This window comes from Talpa occidentalis, unplaced genomic scaffold, assembly GCF_014898055.3.
Source record: "Talpa occidentalis isolate TD23 unplaced genomic scaffold, MPIMG_talOcc4v2.1 talOcc4.12, whole genome shotgun sequence".
NCBI classification, from domain to species: Eukaryota; Metazoa; Chordata; class Mammalia; order Eulipotyphla; family Talpidae; genus Talpa; species Talpa occidentalis.
The window spans coordinates 4,885,793-4,906,695 of record NW_023601212.1 but is presented as its reverse complement, the minus strand read 5'-3'; the positions used below and the strand labels follow the sequence as shown (position 1 = coordinate 4,906,695).

The 20,903-nt window shown below is 52.8% G+C and overlaps 1 protein-coding gene across 3 annotated transcripts in view; it reads left to right on the top strand.

Moving 5' to 3' along the window:
* The first annotated feature begins 1,288 nt into the window (after positions 1–1,288).
* INSR (insulin receptor) overlaps positions 1,289–20,903 on the top strand; it is a 98,836-nt gene continuing 79,221 nt past the window's right edge. Inside the window, exons 1-2 of one of the 3 annotated variants that reach the window (XM_037504794.2) lie at positions 1,289–1,409; positions 11,683–12,234. In XM_037504794.2, coding sequence (XP_037360691.1) covers positions 1,313–1,409; positions 11,683–12,234 — 649 coding nt within the window. In that variant the 5' untranslated portion in view covers positions 1,289–1,312. Of the gene's footprint in view, positions 1,410–11,116; positions 11,378–11,682; positions 12,235–20,903 lie in introns of those variants that run through there. The other 2 variants (XM_037504795.2, XM_037504796.2) reach the window with 2 other exon arrangements.

The window sequence follows — 20,903 nt, the reverse complement described above, 5'->3', positions numbered from 1 at the left end:
AGAGGTGGAGCCAGGCTTTGGAGAGCCTACCGGAAGCTTCCCGGCTGGGGGAACCGCCAGGGTGAAGGCCTGGAGGCTGCAGTAGCTTTGGCCCAGCTCCTGGCTAACTAACTAACATTTGTCTAATAAAGGAGAGAAGGGCGGGATGCCTGGGCCTAGAGCTGTGCCACCGGCGCCTGCCCTTGTCTGTCCAGCAGGCCTGTCCTGTCCATTGCGCAGGTGAGGCGGACCCAGAGAGGCAAGGTCACTAGTCCAAGGTCACACAGGAAGTGAGGGGAGCTCACCCCACTTCAGTCAGGAGAGTCGACCATGGCCACCCTCCATTCGCTAGGCGCTCAGCCCTTAGGGACTTGGGGTCCGCTTGGACAACATCGGGTTTGTCACCTGCCCGGCGCGCAGGGTCTCGGGCGTCTGGGCCGCACTTGCCCCAGGGGTCACTCCTCTGACCGAGCCCCGGGCCGCGCCGAGGCCGGGCCGGGTCGCCCAGAGCGCACGGGGCGAGCGAGCACGCGGCCGTCCCCTGGGCCTGGCGGGGTGCGCAGGGCCAGGGCATCTGGGGCGCCCGGGCTGCCGGGGAGGACGAGGGGAGGCGAGGGCACGTTTCGGGGCGCACCGAACATCCAAGTATCAAGATCAATAACCGGCGAACGCTGCCTGAAACACAATGACGCCCCCGTCCACGGTGCATGAAAGGGGAAAGACCGGTCGTCTCCGGGCCGGGCATCGGGGAGCCCCCGGGCTCCGCGGGGGGGGTCGCGGGGCTGTCGCGGAGCCCCGCGGGGTCCGGACCGGGCCCCCGTCGCGGGCCTCCGGCGCGGGCCGGGCCGGGCGGGCGGGGCGGGGCGGGGCCGCGCCTCCCGCGCTCGCTCCCGCCCGCCCGGCCGCCCCGGCGCCGAGTCCCGTCCGCGGCGGATCCGCGCCGCCTCTTCCCGCGGCCCGCGGCCCAGCTGACGGCCGCGTTGTTTACGGCCGAGCACCCGCGCCCGCCGCCGCGCCGCCCAGGTGCCCGCGCGGCCGCGCGTCCGTCCCGCGTCCGTCTGTCCGGCGGCCGCGAATCGCGGCGCCCCGGGAGCGGGAGCCGGCGCAGCGAGGGGCTCGGCCGAGACCGGGCGGCCGGCCGGGCCCGGGGCGCGCCGCCCGCGCCATCTGCCGCGGCGGAGGCCGAGCGCGCGGGGCGGGCGCGGGGCCCCGGGGGGCTGCGGCCCCGGCCGGCCGGAGCAGAGGACGCGCCCGGCCCGCGGGGCCGCCCGAGCATGAGCCTGGCGGGCCGGCGCCGCGCGCTCTGATCGCCGCGGCCCCGCGCTCCGCGGCCATGGGCGCCCGGGGCGGGCGGGGGGCGGCGGCGCCGCTGGTGCTGGCGGTGGCCGCGCTGCTGGTGGGCGCCGCGGGCCACCTGTACCCCGGAGAGGGTGAGTGGGGCCCGGGGCGGGCGGGCGGGCGGGCGCGGGCGCCGGCCCGAGGGGAGCCCCGGGGCGCCGAGCGCCTCCCCGGGGGCGCGCGGGCGCGGGTCGGGGGCCGCGGCCCTGGCCCGGCCGCGTGGGGGGCGGCAGCCGCTGACCTTGGCCTTTGCCCGCCTGGGCGCGCGGCTCCGCGCCCCGCGTGCCGGCGCGGCCGGGAACCTTGCCCCAGTGCCCGCCCCGCGCCGCGGACCCCGCCGGCCCCCGCCGGCCCCGCGCGCCGGGGCTCGCGCGCTCCCCGGTCGCCTTCGAGAACTGGGGTCACCGGGGCCCGCGGCCACCCGATGCCCCGGGACGCGCGGGCTGGAACCGGAGCCTAGGGTGACGGATTGGGGCCCCCCTGGGGTCCCTGCAGGGAGGTGACGCTGCCGGCCGGCCGAGGGGGATTGTGGAACCGGCCACGCCACGTTCCCTACCTCGTCCCGGGCCCTTGGCTACCCTGGACTCCAGGTTCCATGTTTACGCTTTTGGGTTCTGTTTCCAGACGTCCGGAGGCCAACTCTGGCGCCCTGGCAACCGCGCGCTGTAGTAGCACAAGTGCTGGTGGTTTTTATCACGACTGTTGTCGTTAGTGTCACTGGGCGCCACGGACGGGCCCCCTTATCTCTCTGGACCCTCGCAGTGGCCCCTGGAGGCTGATACGGTTCTTCCTCTCCTGCTCCGAGGAGTAGGAACAGCCACGGCGGGCGAGGCGTAGCTCCCTGCCGCGGGCCGGGCACGACTGGAAGCTGTGGTTTCTGCCCCGGGCTCCTGGTGGCCGTCCCTGTCCTCTGTCTCCGGACAGGCCCCCTCTCCCCGCCGCTCCCACCCGTCTGCTCTGGGCCCTGTTTACCTGGCAGCCCTGGGCCTGCGGGAGAGGCTCCTAGAGGCGGACCCTCCCGCCTGGGTCTCAGACAGGCACAACCCCAACCGTGGAGCCTTCCAGGGCTTGGGAGCCGGCTCCCCGGTTGGGACAAGGACTGAAGACCCTCTAAGAGAATACAGCAGGAGTTTCCCACCAAGATGTCTGAGGCCCTGCCTTAAAAATATCTCGAGTTACTTCAGATTTCTCCATAAAAGGAAGTCAGTTACTATGAGGAGGGGGCCGGAGGGGGACGGGGCAGACACACAGGCTCTGGAGTTGACAAGCCCAGTTTGCTGAGGGACTCTCGAATCGGGCAGTGCCTTGAAGACCCCTAGTGCCTAGTATACAGTGGGCGCTCACTGAAGGTTCTTGTTAGGAAAATCCAAAACGAGTGTTAGACCGAGGCCAGCCGTGCGTGTGGGGGGCACTTGTGGCTCCCCTATCTTCTCCTCGTGGCTTTGGTGGTTGTGGACGCTGCCTGGGCTTTCTGGGGCCAGTAGGTGGTTTTACCCTTTTTACATGTTTGGGCGCCACATGTTTAGTCTCCACGAGGGCAGAGGCTTCTGTTTCATCCACTCACGGCTGCATTTTCAGAGCCTAGAACAATGCCTGGTAGACAGTGGGTGCTTGGTAAATATGCGTTTCCTACTCCAGACACGGCTTTGTTATCCCCAGCTAATACCTGACGAACAATAACAAGAGCAAATGTGAGGTGGGCGCTGCTCCCTGTGCTCTGTGTGCGTCTCAGGCAGTCCTCACCACAGCCCTGGCGGGCGTTACAGCCCGTTGTTGCAGGTGAGAAAATGGGACTTGGTTATGGAGCTGAGGATTTCCGAGACCCTGACTTCAGTGTGCTGGCTAGACCCTGAGCCTCCCACCCCTGCCCTGAGGATGGGAAACAGGAGCCTGTCAAATAGATAGGGCAGGGTTGGGGAGGAGCAGGCCTTTTCACACATTATTGTGGCATCGGTTGGGGCAGTGGAGGCAAGTCCGTGATATTGTTAGGGAATAGGGGACTCTTTCTAGGAAGTGTCAGGTGGGGTGCACCACCCCAATTCATTCTCCGGCTCATTGCCTGTTGCCACTTCCCAGAGCTGGGCAAGGCCAGCTCCTGCACCCTGCGCCGGCTGGCCTGGCCAGGGATCACCCGTGGGCACTGCAGAGTCAGAATGAAGGTGATGTGGGAGTAATTAAAGTGAAAACCCACAGCGCCTTGGGGGAGTCCAGTCAGTCACTAATTGAAGTGTGCACTGCTTGCTTCTGTATTCCCCGGGTTCTTGGGGGCAGCGTGAGAAACTTCTCGTGTGTGTGTGCGTGTGTGTGTATGTGTGTGTGTTGGGGGGTTCTGGTGTATACTGTGGTCCTCAGAGCAGAACTCCTGCCTGCTCCATATCTCCCCAGGATACTCCTGATCTTTGCTTCTCCCCTGCGGCCCCGGTCCCTGCCCCACTCACTTGCAGAAGTCTTGGGGGGCCCACCTCGCCACACCCCATCATTTAAGACTTCCACTCTTAAATTGGTCAGAGCGGAGCCTCTCAACATCAGCTCTCTTGACATTGGGGCTTGGATAAGTATTGGGTTGGGGGGGGCCCGTCCTGTGAATTTTGAGTTGTGTGAGCAGCACCCCTGGTCTCTACCCACTAGATGCCGTAGCACCCCCCTCTCCATGGCAACCTAAAAAGTCTATGGGCCCCATCGGTGTCCCTGCTCTCTCCGCACTTTGTTTGGGGACCTCCATCCACCCAAGAGCTTTTCCCTTTTCTGCCGGTGAATGCATACTACTCCCCTGAAGCCCACCCCTGAAGCTGTCGCCCACCACCCACCTCAGGCCTGCTTCCATCAAGCCTCCCCTGGCAGACACCTTTCACCCACTGCCCTGCCCACAGCGTTTGTCTTGTGACGGCTCAGAGGTGCTCCTTCACCTCGCAGCGTGTCTCCTGCAGCCTTTCCCCAGCTGACCTCTGGGGCTTGCCACTGCCCGCTCCCTCCCACTGGGAAGCAAGTCTTCCAGCCAGGTTTCACCCGCACCTGGCCTTCCTGTGTGCTGTAATACCAGCCCTTTCTTCACGGAGGACCAATCCCTGCTCCAGGCCTTTCTCTGCCCACTTTAATTTACATATAGTCAAACTCCTTCATCTAGAACAGGGGCCAGAAAACCTCACCTTGAGGGCAAATGGCACCTGCTTTTGTAAATAAAGTTTTATTGGCACGGGTCACTCTCATTTGTTTACGCATCATCTGCGGCTGCCTTTGTGCTGTCAGGGCAGAGTCGAGCCTTGTGATCCCAGGGCTCACAAAAATATTTACACTTTGGTCCTTGACAGGGAAAGTTTGCTGGCTCCTGACTTAGACAAACTCCTGGAGCAGCGCGGTGACATGCCCAATAGCTGTGTGGCCCGTGGTGCAATGTGCACGAGTCCGGTTAAGTGAAGCACCCAGGGGTGCTGCAAGTTCCCCTTGACAGAGGAACTGTATGAAAGACACTTTATACCATTTGCTGCACCGAATAGGTGGGTTCCAGTGGTGGGAAAATACCAGTGACACTCCCTCATTAGCTGCGTGTGGGCCATCTTAGCATTCACTTACGTTAACAGCCGTCTTGGCAGTGAATGAGGATCCATGCCACTGGCTCTAACTCTAGAACCCAAAAAAAGTGTGACGGCTGTGAGATTTCCTCTCGATACCCCTTGTGTTAATTTCTGTTGAGAATACAGCGGGGCTGGCTTGGTTGATGCTTTTTAATTGGACCGTATTTATGGTTTTTAAGTTAAAATAACAAGTGATATATGCCCATCACAAAAAAAGTTACAAACGTTTAGAGGAGAAACAAAGTCCTCCTTCAATACTTTGTCTCAAAAGCCCTGCCCTCTCTGTTCTGGGAGGCGACTGCGCTGTCAGTTTGGCCTGTATTTCTTTAAATTTTTACATTAAAAAATTACACAGCGAAATTCACTTTTGGGGGTACAGTTTTGGCCCATGCACAGGGATGTGTGCCCACCCACACACTGAAGATACAGGACAGTCCCTTCCATCCTGCAGACACTCCAAGGACCCCTTTATCTTTATACCGTTCCCCACCCCGAACTGTTCTCCATCTCTGTAGCTTTCTCTAGACTTTACAGATATCTTATAATTGGATTAATATTCTTCATATCGAACATTTAAACTTAAATACTCATTAGATCCCCAGTATTTACAGATCCCATATTTCTGAATTTCCCTAGTTGCGAGAGGTTATTGGAACCCCCAAATACACAAAGGTGGTCATTTCCACACATGCCCAGAGCAGAGAACAATCTCAATCACCTTTCCCTTCCGCCCCCATCCCAGCCTTCTTGACTCCGCACCCCCACTGTGGATTCACACAGCCCTGGAGGACTAAACAAGTGTCCTTTTTGTGGTTATATTTGGTGCTGTGTTTTGTTTTATTTATTTATTTTTTTTTGCATTTTTTTCTTTTTGACTTTGCTGTTTAAAACGACCCCTCTCCCAGTGCGAAGTGCTGCTCTGGCGCACGCCAGGCCTGAGAGCAAGGAGGCTGCACCAGGCCTCGCAGAGAACACGCAGGAGTTGGGCCAGTGCTGCCCAGTGTGGACTGGGTGCTGGGTGCTGTTGACTGGCTCACCGTGAATGAAACAAGCTACATTGCAGAGGGTGATCTCTCAGAGAAACGTGACAAAGCAAAATGATGTACTGATGGATGGATGGAAGCGCTGTGGCCAGCGGTTTGCAGGAACCCACCCTGCGTGCCCCAGGTCTTGCTAAGTCGGTGTTCCAGGGGAATTTGCAGGACATGGTTACTGAAAATAATTAGAAGTGTCTGTGGGTGGTTTCCTATCACCGTGGTCTGAAATGTGTGGATTTGGCTTATTGGTGCCCATGTACAATCCCTTGTTGGCACGTATCCCTTTGGGCTGTTTTCATCTGTTACCCCTGGGAAAGTCCAGGACACGGCAGGGGGCCTGGCTGGAGTTTCACAGAGGGGGCCCCCGTGTTCTGTTGGTGCTGGGAGTGACTCTCAGAGTTTGAGCTTCAGAATTTCCAGCTGAGCATGATTTGCTGTTCTGTGTTTCAAAATGTAGACTGGACATGAGTCCCAGGTAAACTGGTGAGAATTACGGTCTGATTTCGTGTGTGAGTTTTCTTTCGGCTTTCTGCTGCTGTGCCTCACCTGGTTGATGCAGCAGCCCTGCCTTGGGCTCTCCAGTGCCTCCGTGCAAGGCAGGTACTTTCCAAAACTGCATCTGCTAGCCGTGTGGGAAAAGGTGGCGTTTGGACACCAAGGGGTAAGACATCCCCACCCAAGCAGACAGAAGCTATTGGAAGCATCTTCAGTTACATCTTTCCCAGGATTTTCTTTGATTTCCACATCTCCCATGGCTCCTTGCCAGTGCTTGGTTTGTTCAAGCCTCACTTCCTTGCTTTTTATTCATTTTTATTCCCATTTAATTTATGGGTGACTTTTTGATTATAAGATCAAGTCTCAGAGCCAAAATTCACAGGTGTGAGGGGCACTGGTAGTGAAATTGTTTTTCCCTTCTTGACCCCTGGCTGCCTATTTCTACTCACTGAAAACAACCGGTGTGATAATTTATGTGTGTGTGTGTTTACCTTCCTGGAAAACAATGTTTGCCTATAGAAGATAATAGGTATATCTATTCCCTCCCCCTCACCCCCCGTTTTTACATAAGTGATAGTATATCACACAGTCTGGTCTTCTTGCTCTGTTCTTAACAGAATATCCCAGATAGCTTTCCATATCATCTGTAAGGAGCTTTCTCGCTCCTTTTCACAGTTGCATACTATTCCATCCCATCAGAGATTGGCAGACTAGGGGGTCCAATCTGGCAGGACACCAGCATTTGTGTGGTTCCTGAGCTGAGAATGGTGTTTACATCTTAAAATGGTTGAGCAAAAACTACCGTTACTTCACGACAGAGGAAAATTAGATGAAATTTGAATTTGAGTGTCTCTAAATAAGGTTTTATTGGCGCACGACTATGCCAGTTGTCATGGTTTTAGTGCTACAAAGATAGAGCTGAGTAGTTGAGACCCAGATTATATCATCCACAAATGGAAAATATTTACTATCTGGCTGTAGCAGTTTTCTAACCCCTGCTGGAGAATGTATCCGATCACCTGGAGGATGTGGTAAAATGCAGATTCCTGGGCCCTGCACCCAGAACTTCTGATCTGGAGCCTGGGGGAGCCTGAGCATCTCACACATCACATGTGTCCGGGCTTGAGACCCGTGGCATCGTGCAGCCAGGCCATGATCCACTGAGCCAGCCCCTCTGCTGCACAACTCTGTTGGCTCAGGTCTGGGCTGTGTGGACAGTGCTGGGTTGAATGACCACGCATTCACAGCGCATGTGCCAACCTACTGCAGACTAGGCCCCTCAGGTCCAAGGGAGCTGCATTTGTGAAATTGCCCCTTGTCCTTCTCCGTGGTGGTTTCATGTCTTACCCTCCAACCCCACACAGTCTGCACAGGCCTCCGGGGCCTCCTGAAGGCCCTCAGATCTCCTCAGAGATGGCTTCCCCGTGACATTCATCCTTACTACCATCGCCACCTGTGCACCTGCTCTCCCACCCCGGCGACACCCACCAAGTGCAAGTCCAAAGAGGTGAAGTCATTTGCTTGAAGTCACACAGCAACCAGTCGGCATGTCTGTCCCCTCTGTTGCAGTAACATCTCCCTTATCTATCCTGATACTTCCCTTACCCAGCATGGTGCCTGGCACACTGGTGTGCCCAGCAGACATGGATTGAAAGTAGTCATTTTCACAAGGCTGACTCTTTGGCTCCAGAGGTTGAGTTAGGGCCCAGATCTGCTGCTGTCTTCCACAGCTTTTCCAGCCATAGAGAACCTTAACGGTGTCCGGTTACCCGGAGTGAGTAAGTTGTCATTTCTGAAGGTAGTAAATCTGAAGGAAGGGGTTCCATGGTCGTCAGCGTGAAGTGCTGATGTGGTGGCCAGACCCCGGCTACCTGTGCTTTGGAGCTCGGGCCACGTGATGCCCGATTACAAGTGAGGAAGCAGGTGCACAGAGACTGAGGACGTGGCCCAGGGTTCCCAGTGGCAGGCGTGGGTGCTGGGGCAGGTTTCTAGTCCTCCCTAAAGCTGGGATAGGTGACGGTCAGGCCCCTGACCCCTTGTTGGCACAGGACCTCTGGATTTAGGAGGAAGTAGTGCTTAACCTGGAAAAAATGCAGAGGGGAGCATGTGGTCCCCAAAGCAGGTCATCAGGGTGTATTTGAAGAATGTTGCGATTAGGAACGGGGACACTCGTCACTGGAAGCGGAAAGAATGTCCCGTGTACCCAGACTTCCTGTCGGTGCCCCTCGGAGAGAAAACCAGGGGACGGGACTCTTGGCGAGGCAGACCTGCCATCATTCTCCTCGCCATGAAAATTCTCAGATTCCACTGGCTGGGCAGGAAAGTCTGGACCAGCACTTGTCTGACAGAACATTCTGCTTTGCCAGAAGCATCCTGTTACCTGTGCTGGCCTGCGTAGCACCTGTTGTCTCCAGGGGGCTTGTCAAATTGTGGCCAGGGTGACTGAACTTTTACTTTCATTTAACTTTAACTCATTTAGGTGCAGATGTACAGCTTTTCACTTAGCTCTTTTAGATGTACAGAAAAGAAGACTCCTTTCTGTTGCTGGAAAACCCTTTGGTATGTCTGGAATCATTTCTTTTCTAGTCAAGTTTCATCGATAAAGTTTCAGGGGTACATTTCACGAGCGCTACATCTACAGGCTGAATATTTCTGATGAAAAGTTAGCCTCTCAGTCATGCCCTAAGTGTGAAACCACGTTTTGGAGGCACAGTGTGAAAAAATTCCTGTAGAGTATCTTTTTCAGTATTGCTTATGTTCTCAAATGAAGTTTTGGGATATGCTGGATTAAATAAAATAGACTTGATTCACTTGTTTCTTTTTTCCCCTTTTCACCTTTGTTAAAGAAAAATTAAGATGCTATATAGGGGTGATATTCTATTTTATTGGATAGTGCTGCCCCAGACCCCACACACCCCCGTCACCTGCAGCAATGGTGCCATTCCAGGCGGGACGGGAAAGTGACAGTTTTACCATTCACTCCTTCATGTCTCAGATGCTAGCTTTTCATCAGAGATATTCAGCCCGTATATGTAGGAACAAGGCCGATGGCTTTTCCACCATTTGTTTGCTTTCTGGTTTTTTCCTAATTTGTGAGTCGTTAGCAGGTAGTTCTCAGGGTGGATTTTTAAGAGGATTTACTACTATTCTTTAGCACAGTCTGTTTGCCTCCAAGATGTTGGTTTCATGTCTTAGAATAAAAGAAGTAGGGGCTGTATACTGAGCCTCCTCTTCCAGATGCTGAGGGATGTGGGTGTGTGTGTGTGTCGATGAGAAGAAACTGTCTAAACAGTTCGATTCTAGTGAATGTCAACTTGAGCGTAAGGGGCACAGGAGAAGATAAAGGTCCAAATAGGTGTATGGAGGAAAGGAGACGAGAGAAGTTTGCCTAGAGGCAGCCTGGATCTGAACTGGATTTTTTAAAATGGTACCATTGATTAATTAATTACTTACTTAATTAATCTACTTATATTGAGGTTACGTTGGTTGACATCATTGTTCCCATAGTGCTCCTGCCACCAAAGCACCCCTGGCCCACCACCATCCACAGTGCTCCCCCATTTTGTATTGACTCCTCCCCACCCCTCTGGCCGGGGACTTGAAGTATGAGGAGCTGGGTTTAGAAATGGGGAGCTAAGACAGAGGTTTGCAGTCACTGGGGCTAGTGCCACCCTGTCCCCTGCCACGTGCCGTGTGTACCTGTTTCCACTCACCACGAACCAGAGTAAGATGAAAGATTCAGTTCCTCAGTCTTAGCCACTTCGCAAGAGCTTGAGAGCCACATGTGGCTGGTGGTCTCCAGAGTGGACAGTGCAAATCTAGAACATTCCCATCATCATGGGGAATACTGTGGGGCAGCCTTGCACGAGGTCAAGTGTCGCCAAGCTACAGCCTGAGGGCAGGACGCTGGTCCACTGCTACTTTTTTTTTTTTTTTAAGATTTATTTTATTTATACAAGAACCAGGGTATAGGCCAGAGGCGCGGGAGGGTGAGCGGATTTACCAGAGACAGAGCAGGGAACAGAAGAGGCAGACTGATGAAATACACTGCTGAGGGGAGCAGCAGGCGAGACAGGAGAGGTCTGCTGCGCCATGTGGGTCAGCTCCCTGGCTGGGAACCAAACTCATGCTACAGAGGCTGTGGACAGCTTCATAGTGCTGTGCTTAATTAACCCCTTGCATTCACCAGGGAGGCCCCTAAGGCTACTTTTGTAAATAAAGTTTTATTGGGACACAGCTCCGTGCACTGATGCACCATTGTCTCTGCTGCTCTCCAGCCACGGCAGCAGAGTGCAGACTCGGGAGACTGACCACCAGGCTGAGAGTATTGACTACCTGAGTTCTTATAAAGCATGCCTTTGCACCAGTCTAGGGAGCTGAGGCACAGAGTCTGGAGATGACTGTGACACGTTTGGGAGAAATAAGCAACAACAAAATAGATAACTTTACCTGTGTACACACTGCTGGGCGTGGCTAAAGTGTCTGCCTGATGTCACTCACCCTTGCTGGGTCCCATTGTAGGGAGTGGCAGGCTGACTTAGGGTAGAACCCTGAGGGAGGTGCAGGATGGTAGGGAGCCCGGGGGGGGGGGGGTTGGAGTGTGGAAGGTCCACCTTTGGGAGAATGGGCATGTGGGGGTGTTGGTGCCAGCTCTCTGGGAAAGCCTTGCCACACCCGGTAAAGGTAATTGAGCTTTGGCTGACTGCCTGGAAGGGGCTCGAGGGAGGAAGAGGGGACCCGAGGTGGGAGACCCGACAAAACCCATCCAGCAGTCCTCACCACATTTCTGCTGTGGGCACCTTTATCCTCCTAAATCCATTTCCTGGAGCTCTCCAGTGTTGCCTCCTCACGGGCAGTGCCCCCTCCTCGCTGCACCTGCCGCATGACTCAACCCCCTGTAATCCCACTGTCTCCATTGCGTCATATCTGATGTGATGATTTTAAGGCTTCTAATAGGTACTGCCAAAGGAATTATTTTCTTTGCCTTTTGAAAGTAATTACTTAGGCACAGACATTTTACAGAGAATGGCACTAATCAGGGCTGGCTGTAGAATTTATGGAGCCAAGTGCCGAGTGAAAACGTGGGGCCCCATTCTCAAAAACGATTAAGGATTTCAGGGTGAATAAAAGAGAATGATGCCACGGACAGGGCCCTTCGAGGGTGGGATGTGTGTCGCACCCCTGGACCTGTCCCTGCAGCAATTCCCTGCCCCTTCCATGTCGTGCTTCTCACCCGTCCCGCTTTCTGCTGTCTCCCCCAGTGTGTCCCGGCATGGATATTCGGAACAACCTCACGAGACTTCACGAGCTGGCAAACTGCTCTGTCATTGAAGGACATTTGCAGATACTGTTGATGTTCAAAACAAAGCCCGAGGATTTCCGAGACCTCAGTTTCCCCAAACTCATCATGATCACTGATTACCTGCTGCTCTTCCGGGTCTATGGGCTGGAGAGCCTGAAGGACCTGTTCCCGAACCTCACTGTCATCCGGGGCTCGCGCCTCTTCTTCAACTACGCGCTGGTCGTCTTCGAGATGGTCCACCTCAAGGAGCTTGGCCTGTACAACCTCATGAACATCACCCGGGGCTCCGTCCGAATAGAGAAGAACAATGAGCTCTGCTACCTGGCCACCATCGACTGGTCCCGCATCCTGGACTCCGTGGAGGATAATTACATTGTGCTCAACAAAGACGACAACGAGGAGTGTGGCGACATCTGCCCAGGCACTGCGAAGGGCAAGACCAACTGCCCTGCCACCGTCATCAACGGGCAGTTCGTGGAGCGGTGCTGGACACACAGCCATTGCCAGAAAGGTAAACCCGCGTGCAGGGTTCTAAGCCGGTTCTCACTCCTTGTTCCGAAAGCTTGTTCATTAGTGAGAAGCTGGAGGTCACTGCGCTGGGGTGGCCTCCCTGCACACATTCAGTGTTAATAGCGCAGACTTGGCGGCCACACAGCCAATAGGACAGGAGAGCAGCCACCAGCATCACAGAGCGAGTGGGCGGGGCCATGTTTCCAATAGAGCTTTATTGACAAAACCCAGGGTGGCCTGGGCTTTGCCAGCTCCGGTGCTGGACTTAACTGTCCTTTTGCTGTGTCCAGGCATGGTAGTGGAAGACATGGACTTTGTTGTAGAAAAACAAATTCATTTCCTGTAGAAAAACAGGTGCATTTCTTATCTGGTTATACAAGTAAGGTTGCTCGTGGTGAGTCTTTGGAAAAAGACTTGTGTAGAGGAGAAGCAAGATGGCATCCTTAACCCGCAGTGTCCACTGCTGAGAGCCGTTTATTGAGCCTGCTTCCAGTTAGTGGCTCTGCAGGGCCTTCATTACTGGACTTCTCCATGGTTGGGTATTTTGATTATTTCCAGTTTTCACAGGAGGGTGAACATTTTGGGGTCAAAGCTTTATGGAACGTCTGTTTCTTTAGGTTTTACTTTCCAGAAGTGAAATGTCTGGGCCCAGATTCTTGATAGCAATTGTCAAGGGGCTCTGCGGGGCTGTGGACGCCCTGGCCAGGATGGAGTATTATTTGAGAAGCATTTGGTACTTTCCTTGGGGGCTGCTTGTGTGTTGTCCCTGCTTCTTTTTTTGTCTCTCGTTGCTGTCAGCGTTGAACCTTTTAAAACATGTTCATCATTTGGGTTTTCTCTTCCTGTTCTCCTGCCTTGTCCATTTATCGTTTAGTGCCTTAGTGACTTGTGAAATATTAATCTCTGTATGGTTTTCATAGATGGAGGCTGCTGCCCCCTGCCAGTGGTGTCCTCAGACGTGTCTGTTCAGGGGTGAAAAGGCTCAGTTGCCAGAGGTGCTTGGAAGGTTTGTGGGGCGCATAGTGGGATCTTCACGTGTCTCCTATCTTATTTCACACTTCGGGAGCCCTCTCTGTTCATAAAATGAATGTTTCTCTCATATTTTCTATTTTGATTTTGATGATTTTCATTTTTAAAAAGCATTCTTTCAAGGCGTTTGGGGTCTATTTGCGTGTGTGATTCAAAGGGATGTCCGTTACCCCAAGTAACCACATAGGGCCTCACAATGCAGGCATCTGCCCCGTCATAGCTGACTCGAGGTCCGCCTGGCTTAATAAAAGACGGCTGGGATTTGCACCAAGTCTGAGGCACCATAAAAGCATGTGTGCTGGGTTTGGGGTGGGGGGAGCAGGGGGGCAAGCTGCTTCTACTGGGGAACGGTAAAACAGTCAACCCTTTCTTGTTCCGGTGCTGAGTTCTCCAAATTTAGGTGCTCGTTTGAGATGTCCAGGCTCGGGAATCTGGGGCTGTATGACGTTGTTGCTCTGTGCCTCTAGTCCTATATTGGTTTCATCACAGTATCCAGAGGGATAGCATCTGTAAAAATGTCCCTGATGTTTCGAGCAGATTTTTTTTTTTTAATCTCTTGCTCTGGAGAGTGGGGCTTGTTTTTCCAGCTGTGGGGGCCGACCCCGGGGTGGGGGGGGGGCAGAGCTCTGCATGTTTGGCTGAGACCTCCACCCGCCAGGTTCTGGGGTCCCGGCGTCCAGCATTGATGTCACTCTCCTGGCTTGTCGTGGCGGGGTCCCCTTGTCCTTCCCGGTAACAGATGCTAAGAAATGATTGTTCTTTGAACTGGTGTCCCTGTGTTGACTACAACTCAGCTCTGTTTTTTTTTTTTTTTTTTTTTTTTTAAATTTTCTTTTATGTTGGTTAAAGGTCAAAATACACGTAACATAAAAGTTACCACCTTCATCTTAAGAGACCCTCAGAGGCACTATGTATGCTCTCAGCGCTGTCCAGTGTCACTGCAGTCCACCTCCAGAACTTTCTCACCTTCCCAAACAGAAACTCTCTCCCACTCAACACTAACTCCCTGCCTGCGCCCCCTGTGCCCACTGCGCCCCTTGCGCCCCCAGCGCCCCAGCCAGTGGCACCTCCTGCTCTGCTTCCCATCTCTGCAGACTTGATTCCTCCCAGGACATCAGCGTGTGGGATCACCTTTGGGATGTCCTCAGAGCAACCAGTGCGAGAGTCTCTACAAGTCCCTCCTCCCCTCACCCCCCAAACAATGATGCTTTTGCAGAGTAAAGGAAGGTCCTCAGTAGTTAATGGTAGATAAAGGGGGAAATTACGGTGTGTGACTTGAGACGCTTCATCCCATCAACTTGTCTGTGGATTTGGGATACAGATGCCAGAAGAAGCAAAACCCCAAGAGCCCGGGATGGGCAGGGGGCACGGCTGTGTGCATGGGCAGGGTGGGCTGGGGTGGGGGGTGACGACCTTTCCCCTCATAGACCCAGGGAGGGAGCAGCTCTGCCTCCTCCAGGCAGACCGACGAGCGGCAGATGTGGACACTGACTCTGTGGCTGAGTGCGTCTGGGTGTGGGGCAGGTTACAAGTTCCACCCCACCTCTGGGAGGAAGCGGGCTGAGGTCTGTCCCTTGACGACACCCTGCTTGAGGGGTCATTAAGGCCACAGCCTTCTCCACCTGTAGCAGCTTCCTCTTCCATGAGACCACATTCTCTGGAAAACAGGGCTGAGGCAGTCCTTGCTGTGTCCCAGCACCTGTCCTGTAGCGTGACAGTGACCCCATCAGCCACTCATCAGCACCAGCGTTTATTGAGCACTTATTATGTGCTGAGAACCGGACAAGCGCCGCCTCCCAGAAGCCTTGCCCCAGCCCGTGAGGGTGTGTCACTCCCATTTGACAGAAGAGGACACTGGGGCCTGGGTGGTCACTAAGAAACTTACTCTAGTAGATGTTGCTGGAAAATAGTTTGACCTCAGGCTTGTCTCATGGAAGACCCTGAGCCCCAGGGGAGCAGGCCATAGCCCTCGGGCCCATGCCAGACCCCGGTGGTTTTTGAATGGTCCATTACATTTTAAGATGATTTGGTCAAAAAATCTAAATAATGTTTTTTGAGAGGTGAAATGGTAGGCAATGGACATTTCAGCTCCTCTGCTTTGAGTTTCGCTGGGACAGTCAGCCTCATGCACTCACGTGTTGCCCGTGGCTGCTTTCGTGCTGGGAGTAATTGCGAAAGAGACTCTGTGGCTCTTACAGAGAAAAAAATATCTGACCTCTATCCTTGGCTGTGCACCCTGTAAACCTGAGGGGGGCATAGAGGTTGGTTTCATGGAAATTTGGGCCACCTAGCATCGGGTCAATCCAGTCCTCTCCTTGGCAAAGTCTGGGACACCATTCTTGCCCCTCAGAAGCTCTTGGCTTGGCTGGGGAGTTAAGAGGCAGGAGCAAATCATCCATTCAAGACAGCCCAGCCAGCAGATGTCACAAGGCAGGCCCCCCCACTAGGTGAGTCATCCCATCGGTGGTTCTAGACACGTTCCGAGCTGAAGCACCTGGAAATCATGATGTTCTCTAGATAACACAGCAGAATATGGATACATTAAATTCCTTTGTGCCTATGTCACTGGAGTTTCTTCAGAAAATGGAAAATTCTAACATGTGCATGGGGGGATTGAATAGAAATAAAAGAGGAGAAACTGGTACCATGAGCTGTTTGAGCTTTTTGCTTATATTTATTATTTTTTTCCCCCAAAGTTGTTTTTAAAGACTAGGGGAGAATGAAAGCATCATACTGAGGACATTCTGCTGCCTTTGTGCTTTTGTCATCACCGAGATGATTGGAATTTTTTAAATGAACCTGTCATTTTGGAGGTATTGGCCATGCACAGCTGACGTGTTTCCAAGCCCCCGGCCCTCCCGGGGTTGGTGGTGGCTGCCTTTGGCATTGACACCTGGAGAGAGAGGGTTTCTGATTAGAATGGAGCCAAAAGATGTGGTTTAGTTTGGGTGGCAAGTGATGCTTAGGAAAACAGTGGAGGGAAGGGTTTTCTAGAGGGGAGAAACAGCAGAGCACAGAGGCCGCTGGTGGGCAAGAGTAAGGAGGCTGCTTCTCGAGTTAAAGGCAGGTGGGATCCTGGTGTGCTCTGGAGGGAGGCCCTTCCGCTGCGGGCGGGAGGTGGGGGGAGAGGCTGCTGGGCATGTTCAGGGTGGGCTGTTTCCACCTACATAGAGTGGACAGCTGTGCTGTGCCAGGTGTGTTGCTGAACCCCAAAGTCCTTTCTGAACTGGAGAGAAAGTCAAGGAAATAACTCTAGGGTATAAACCGGGTAAACAGAAAGCATTTCTGGTAGGTTCGTGAGGTGCTAGAGAGAGGTAGACCAGTTGGCTGTGCGGGCGCGGGCGTCCTGAGGATGGCACCACCAGAGAGAGGGTTGGTAGTGAAGACACAGACCTATGGTTCTAATAAATGCCCAGGTCCTGGAGGTGCTTGGAGACACCAATTTAACCCCCTTTTTGTCTAGAGAAATAAACTGGCCGGATCCTCGGATCCTCCGGAAGAAGGTGGGGTAGAGTTAAATACGTAATTACGGGAAGGTGTCTCCTGTTGGCTGTCTGGTAACTTGGTAACTGGTCTGACGAGTTTTTCTTTTTCTCCCTCCCTCTCGGTGAAATTCATTGACCAGTTATTTCCCCCTGTGTCACCAGACCCTTTGTCAGAATTAAAATCTGTTCCTTGTGACTGAACGCCTGAAATGCCCCAGGGGGGCCCGGGACCTCAGCCCCCATCAGACTGGGGACCCAAGGTTCTCAGTCGTCTCTCTGCCCCCATGCCTGAGAGAACCTACCCTTTCCCAGCAAATACACCCGATGAGGAGCTGAGGGCTCCTCGTTGCCTCCCATATCTCCTCTCCCCTCTGTCTCTTCTCTCCTGTCTCTCCCTCCCTCTCCTCTGTCCATGCCACCCATCCCCCTTCCCCCCCTCTTCCCTCCTTCCCATCTCCCTCCCCTCTCTCTCCGTCTCAGGCTCACGTTGTGCTAACTCAGGCAAGTGTCTGCCCACACCAGAAGGTAAATAATGTCAAGGATGGAAACAAACAAGTAAGAATCGCTTTCCTCTGACCCCCACTGCCTGGCACAGGTGGGCATATAAGGAGCAGCAGATCGGGCCACCTCCTTCTGTTCCAGGTTGGCAAGTGGACTGAGGTCCGCCACACTGCTCGGAGCTGTAGGGCTCAAGGCAGGGAAAGGAGCATGACCATCAAATTGGCACTGCAGAGTACCTGGCAGATGAGCTCACAACCTCACGTGCCCGCAGGCTTTGGGTGGATGTCATTTGAGTTTTTATTATAGACGTTTCCTTGCATCTTTTTGTCCCAACAAATAATGTCTGCCATCAAGAAAGAGAGCTTTGTCTGTGGAGTGTTTCCAGGTGCTCTGTGGAAGGAAATGTCTCACTTGGAGATCTGTGGAGTACTACTTAGCAATTAAAAAGGAATGAGTCCTGATGCAAGCTGCAGTGTGCATCAAACTTCAAGTCATGTGTAGTGAAAAAAGCGAGATATAACAATCACACATTGATTCCATTTATATGAAATGTCCAGAATAGGCTTTATCTGTGGAGTGTTTCCAGGTGCTCTGTGGAAGGGAACTTCTCACTTGGAGTTCTGATAAGGACAGGATTCCAAGTGCTGACACCAAGGTGAGTTTGTTGACCACCTGAAGTGCTGTCCGTAGGCACACGGGCCTGGGCTCCTCCGCCAGCCACCTCAATAGTGGGTTTTCACATTTGCAGAGAAACTGGACATCAGAGCAGGAGACCCACAAAGCAAGACGGCTTGATCCAAAGCAGTCAAGCTCTCCCTTCTTTAGCAAAATGCTTCTTATCCTGGTAAAGTACACACGAGACTCGCCATTAGTGAGTTCAGACAGTGGCCGTGCTGTGCAACCATCACCACTGATTCCAGAATGTTTCATCACCTCACAAAGAAGCTCTTTGCCAGTCACACCACACTCCTCCCTCCCGCTACCCTCCAGTAACCGTTAATCCGCTTTCCGTCTCTGGATTTACCTATTCTGGACATTGCATATAAATGGAAGCAATGTGTGACTGTTCGGTCTCGCTTTTTTCACTACACATGATTTTGAGCTTCATGCAAGTTATAGCTTGTATCAGGACTTCATTCCTTTTTGATTGCTGAGTAGTACTCCATTGTCTGTTATGTCATGTTTATTCCTGTACCTGCTGATGAACATTTGCGTTGTTTCTACCTCTATATTATTGTGAATAGCACAGCTACAGACACTTGTGTGTGAGTTTTCATTGGAATTCCTCTTTTCAGCTTTCTTGGGAATATAGCTAGGAGTGGGATTGCTCAGTCACTTGGCAATTGTATGTTTAACTTATTGATTAAGGTTTCTTTTATTCTTATTTGTTTTCACTTTTGGTTATATTTTTAAAGAAGCCATGTTAGTATCAATGAAAACGCAGATTCCGAAAACCACACAAAACAAATGAGTAGCCTCATGGATTGCTCTAAGGTGAACATCCTTATAATCCCTACCTGGGCTGAGAAATCACACTTTGTGGGCAACACTGTCCCCCTCCCCCTCTCCTGTCTTGTGGAGGCCAATCTGTGTCTCAGTATAATTTTATCACTATAAAATTTGTGAGAATCACAAAACAATGTATTTTCATCTTGCCCGTTAAAAAAGATTGACATGTCTCTCTGGGTCTATGGCAGTGGTTCCCATTTGGGTGTGATTTGCAGTTGGCATTTGGCAATATCTGGAGATTCTTGGTGGTTACAAGTTGGGGAGCTGCTCCTGGAATCTGGTGGGTGGCGACCAGCACCCTGTAATGCAGGCAAAGCCTTGACCACCAAGAATTACCCAGTTCCAAATGCCTGCACAACTGAGAGACTTGTCTACAGATTTATTCTCCATCCTTCTCCTGTACACTCTCCCTGCCCCGTTTGGCGCAGTTCAGCGTGGCCTCCGTCCTTTGGACAGGGAGCAGGGTCAGGCTCTGCTTCTGACCCTCTGGTCCCACCCCCACCCCAGCACCCTTCACAGCCAGTCGTTGTCAGAGGGGGTCACTCTGGCCGCTCCCCCCTTGAGCATGGCTGTGGGTAAGTAGTGTACTCTTTGTTCTGTTTTTATTTTTTGAAATCTGAAAGTTTAATTATGTAGGCAAACAGTACTCGCTGACCTCCCTTTTTGGTTTATGATAAACAAGGTGTGGATTGAACTTCCTCGTGAACCTTTGTGTTCTTTACAAAGGCAAGTTTTGCTAAGAAAATGATTTTATAAGTGAGTGAAGTATGAGGGTCATTTGCAAAGGAATTTTACAAGGGCAGGAAAAAAACCAAGAAGCTGACCTTAGGATTCTTGGTTGTATAGAAAACAGGATGGGCAGGAGGAGACATGCGTCAGGATGAGATCAGAGGAATCCAAACCAGAGCTGAGCCCCCAAGTGGGGATGAGTTTGGTGAAGACAAAATGTGGCCAGGTGTTCAGGGGACCTCCACGTGGTCAGAGAGGCTTTGGCTGAGCCCTGCAATGGGAGAACCTTCCATTCTTCTCAGACGTTCTTCACAGTTCTGAAAGGAGGCCTTTGAGAGAGAGCACAAGCCTTGTCACTGCGTGACTTCATTTTGGGACATTGATTTTTGCTCATTGGGAGCATTCACAAGCGTCTGTTGATGGGAATCGCACATATCAGCAGTGGAAATTCGGTAATTGAAAAGTAGGAGTTGGAAGCTGTGAGAGGAGTTGGAAGGTGAAGGACAAGTTGACACCGAGGCCTTGGGAGGAGGGCTAAAGGAAGCTAAGGTAGAGCCAGGTCATAAGAGTTCTGAATTCAGAATCAAAGACGTCGCAAAATGACATGCGTGGCTTTCCCCTTGACCCACATGGCAAATGCTGCCCCCAACAAACATGTCTCCGCTTTTCCCCACTGGGGGACGGAGATCTTGAAAAGGTTTTAGCTGGCCAGGAAGGGTCCCCGGCAGTGGTTCTTCAGGATCTGTTCTTGCTGACTGAATAAGTATAAACCGCCTGGGAGTTTTGTTTATTTTACCTTAGAGGTAAACTTAAGAGTATTTATAGATGGCTTTTCCTAGGTCTGGTTGTGACCCAGTTTTCCTCACCCTGTTCCCTCTTAACATCTTCTGTCGCTGAATTGCTCTTCTCCTGAGTGCGTGGGTGGATTCAAGGAGGTGAGGGTGTCGGGGGTCCTACCTTTAGTGACAGTGTGGAGCCAACCGGCTGGGATTCCAGAGCTGGGCTGCCCAATAAGGTAGCCCCACATGTGGCTATTTAGGTTTAAGTGAGTTAAAGTTGGATAAAAGTCCAGCATCTGCTCCTCACTCACACACACGGCATTTAGACAGCATGGATGAAGAGCATTTCCATCATTCTAACGCTCTGTGCAGCACTGCCCTGGGGCATTCCAAGTCATGGTTGTGGAGAGTTCTGGAGTCTGACAGACCTGGGTCTGAGTCCTGTGTCTGTTGTGTGCCATGGACCAGCTGGCTAGCTCTCTAAGCTTCTATTTTCTTCAACTACTGTGAGAAAATGGTAAAGGAACAGGCGTCAAAAGATTTTTTCTTCCCTTTAACTGATGTCCTCTCCTTTGATAAAAGTGAAAATCCCATCCTTTTCTCTACCGTTTGAGTTTCTTTCTTCCCTTAAATATAAA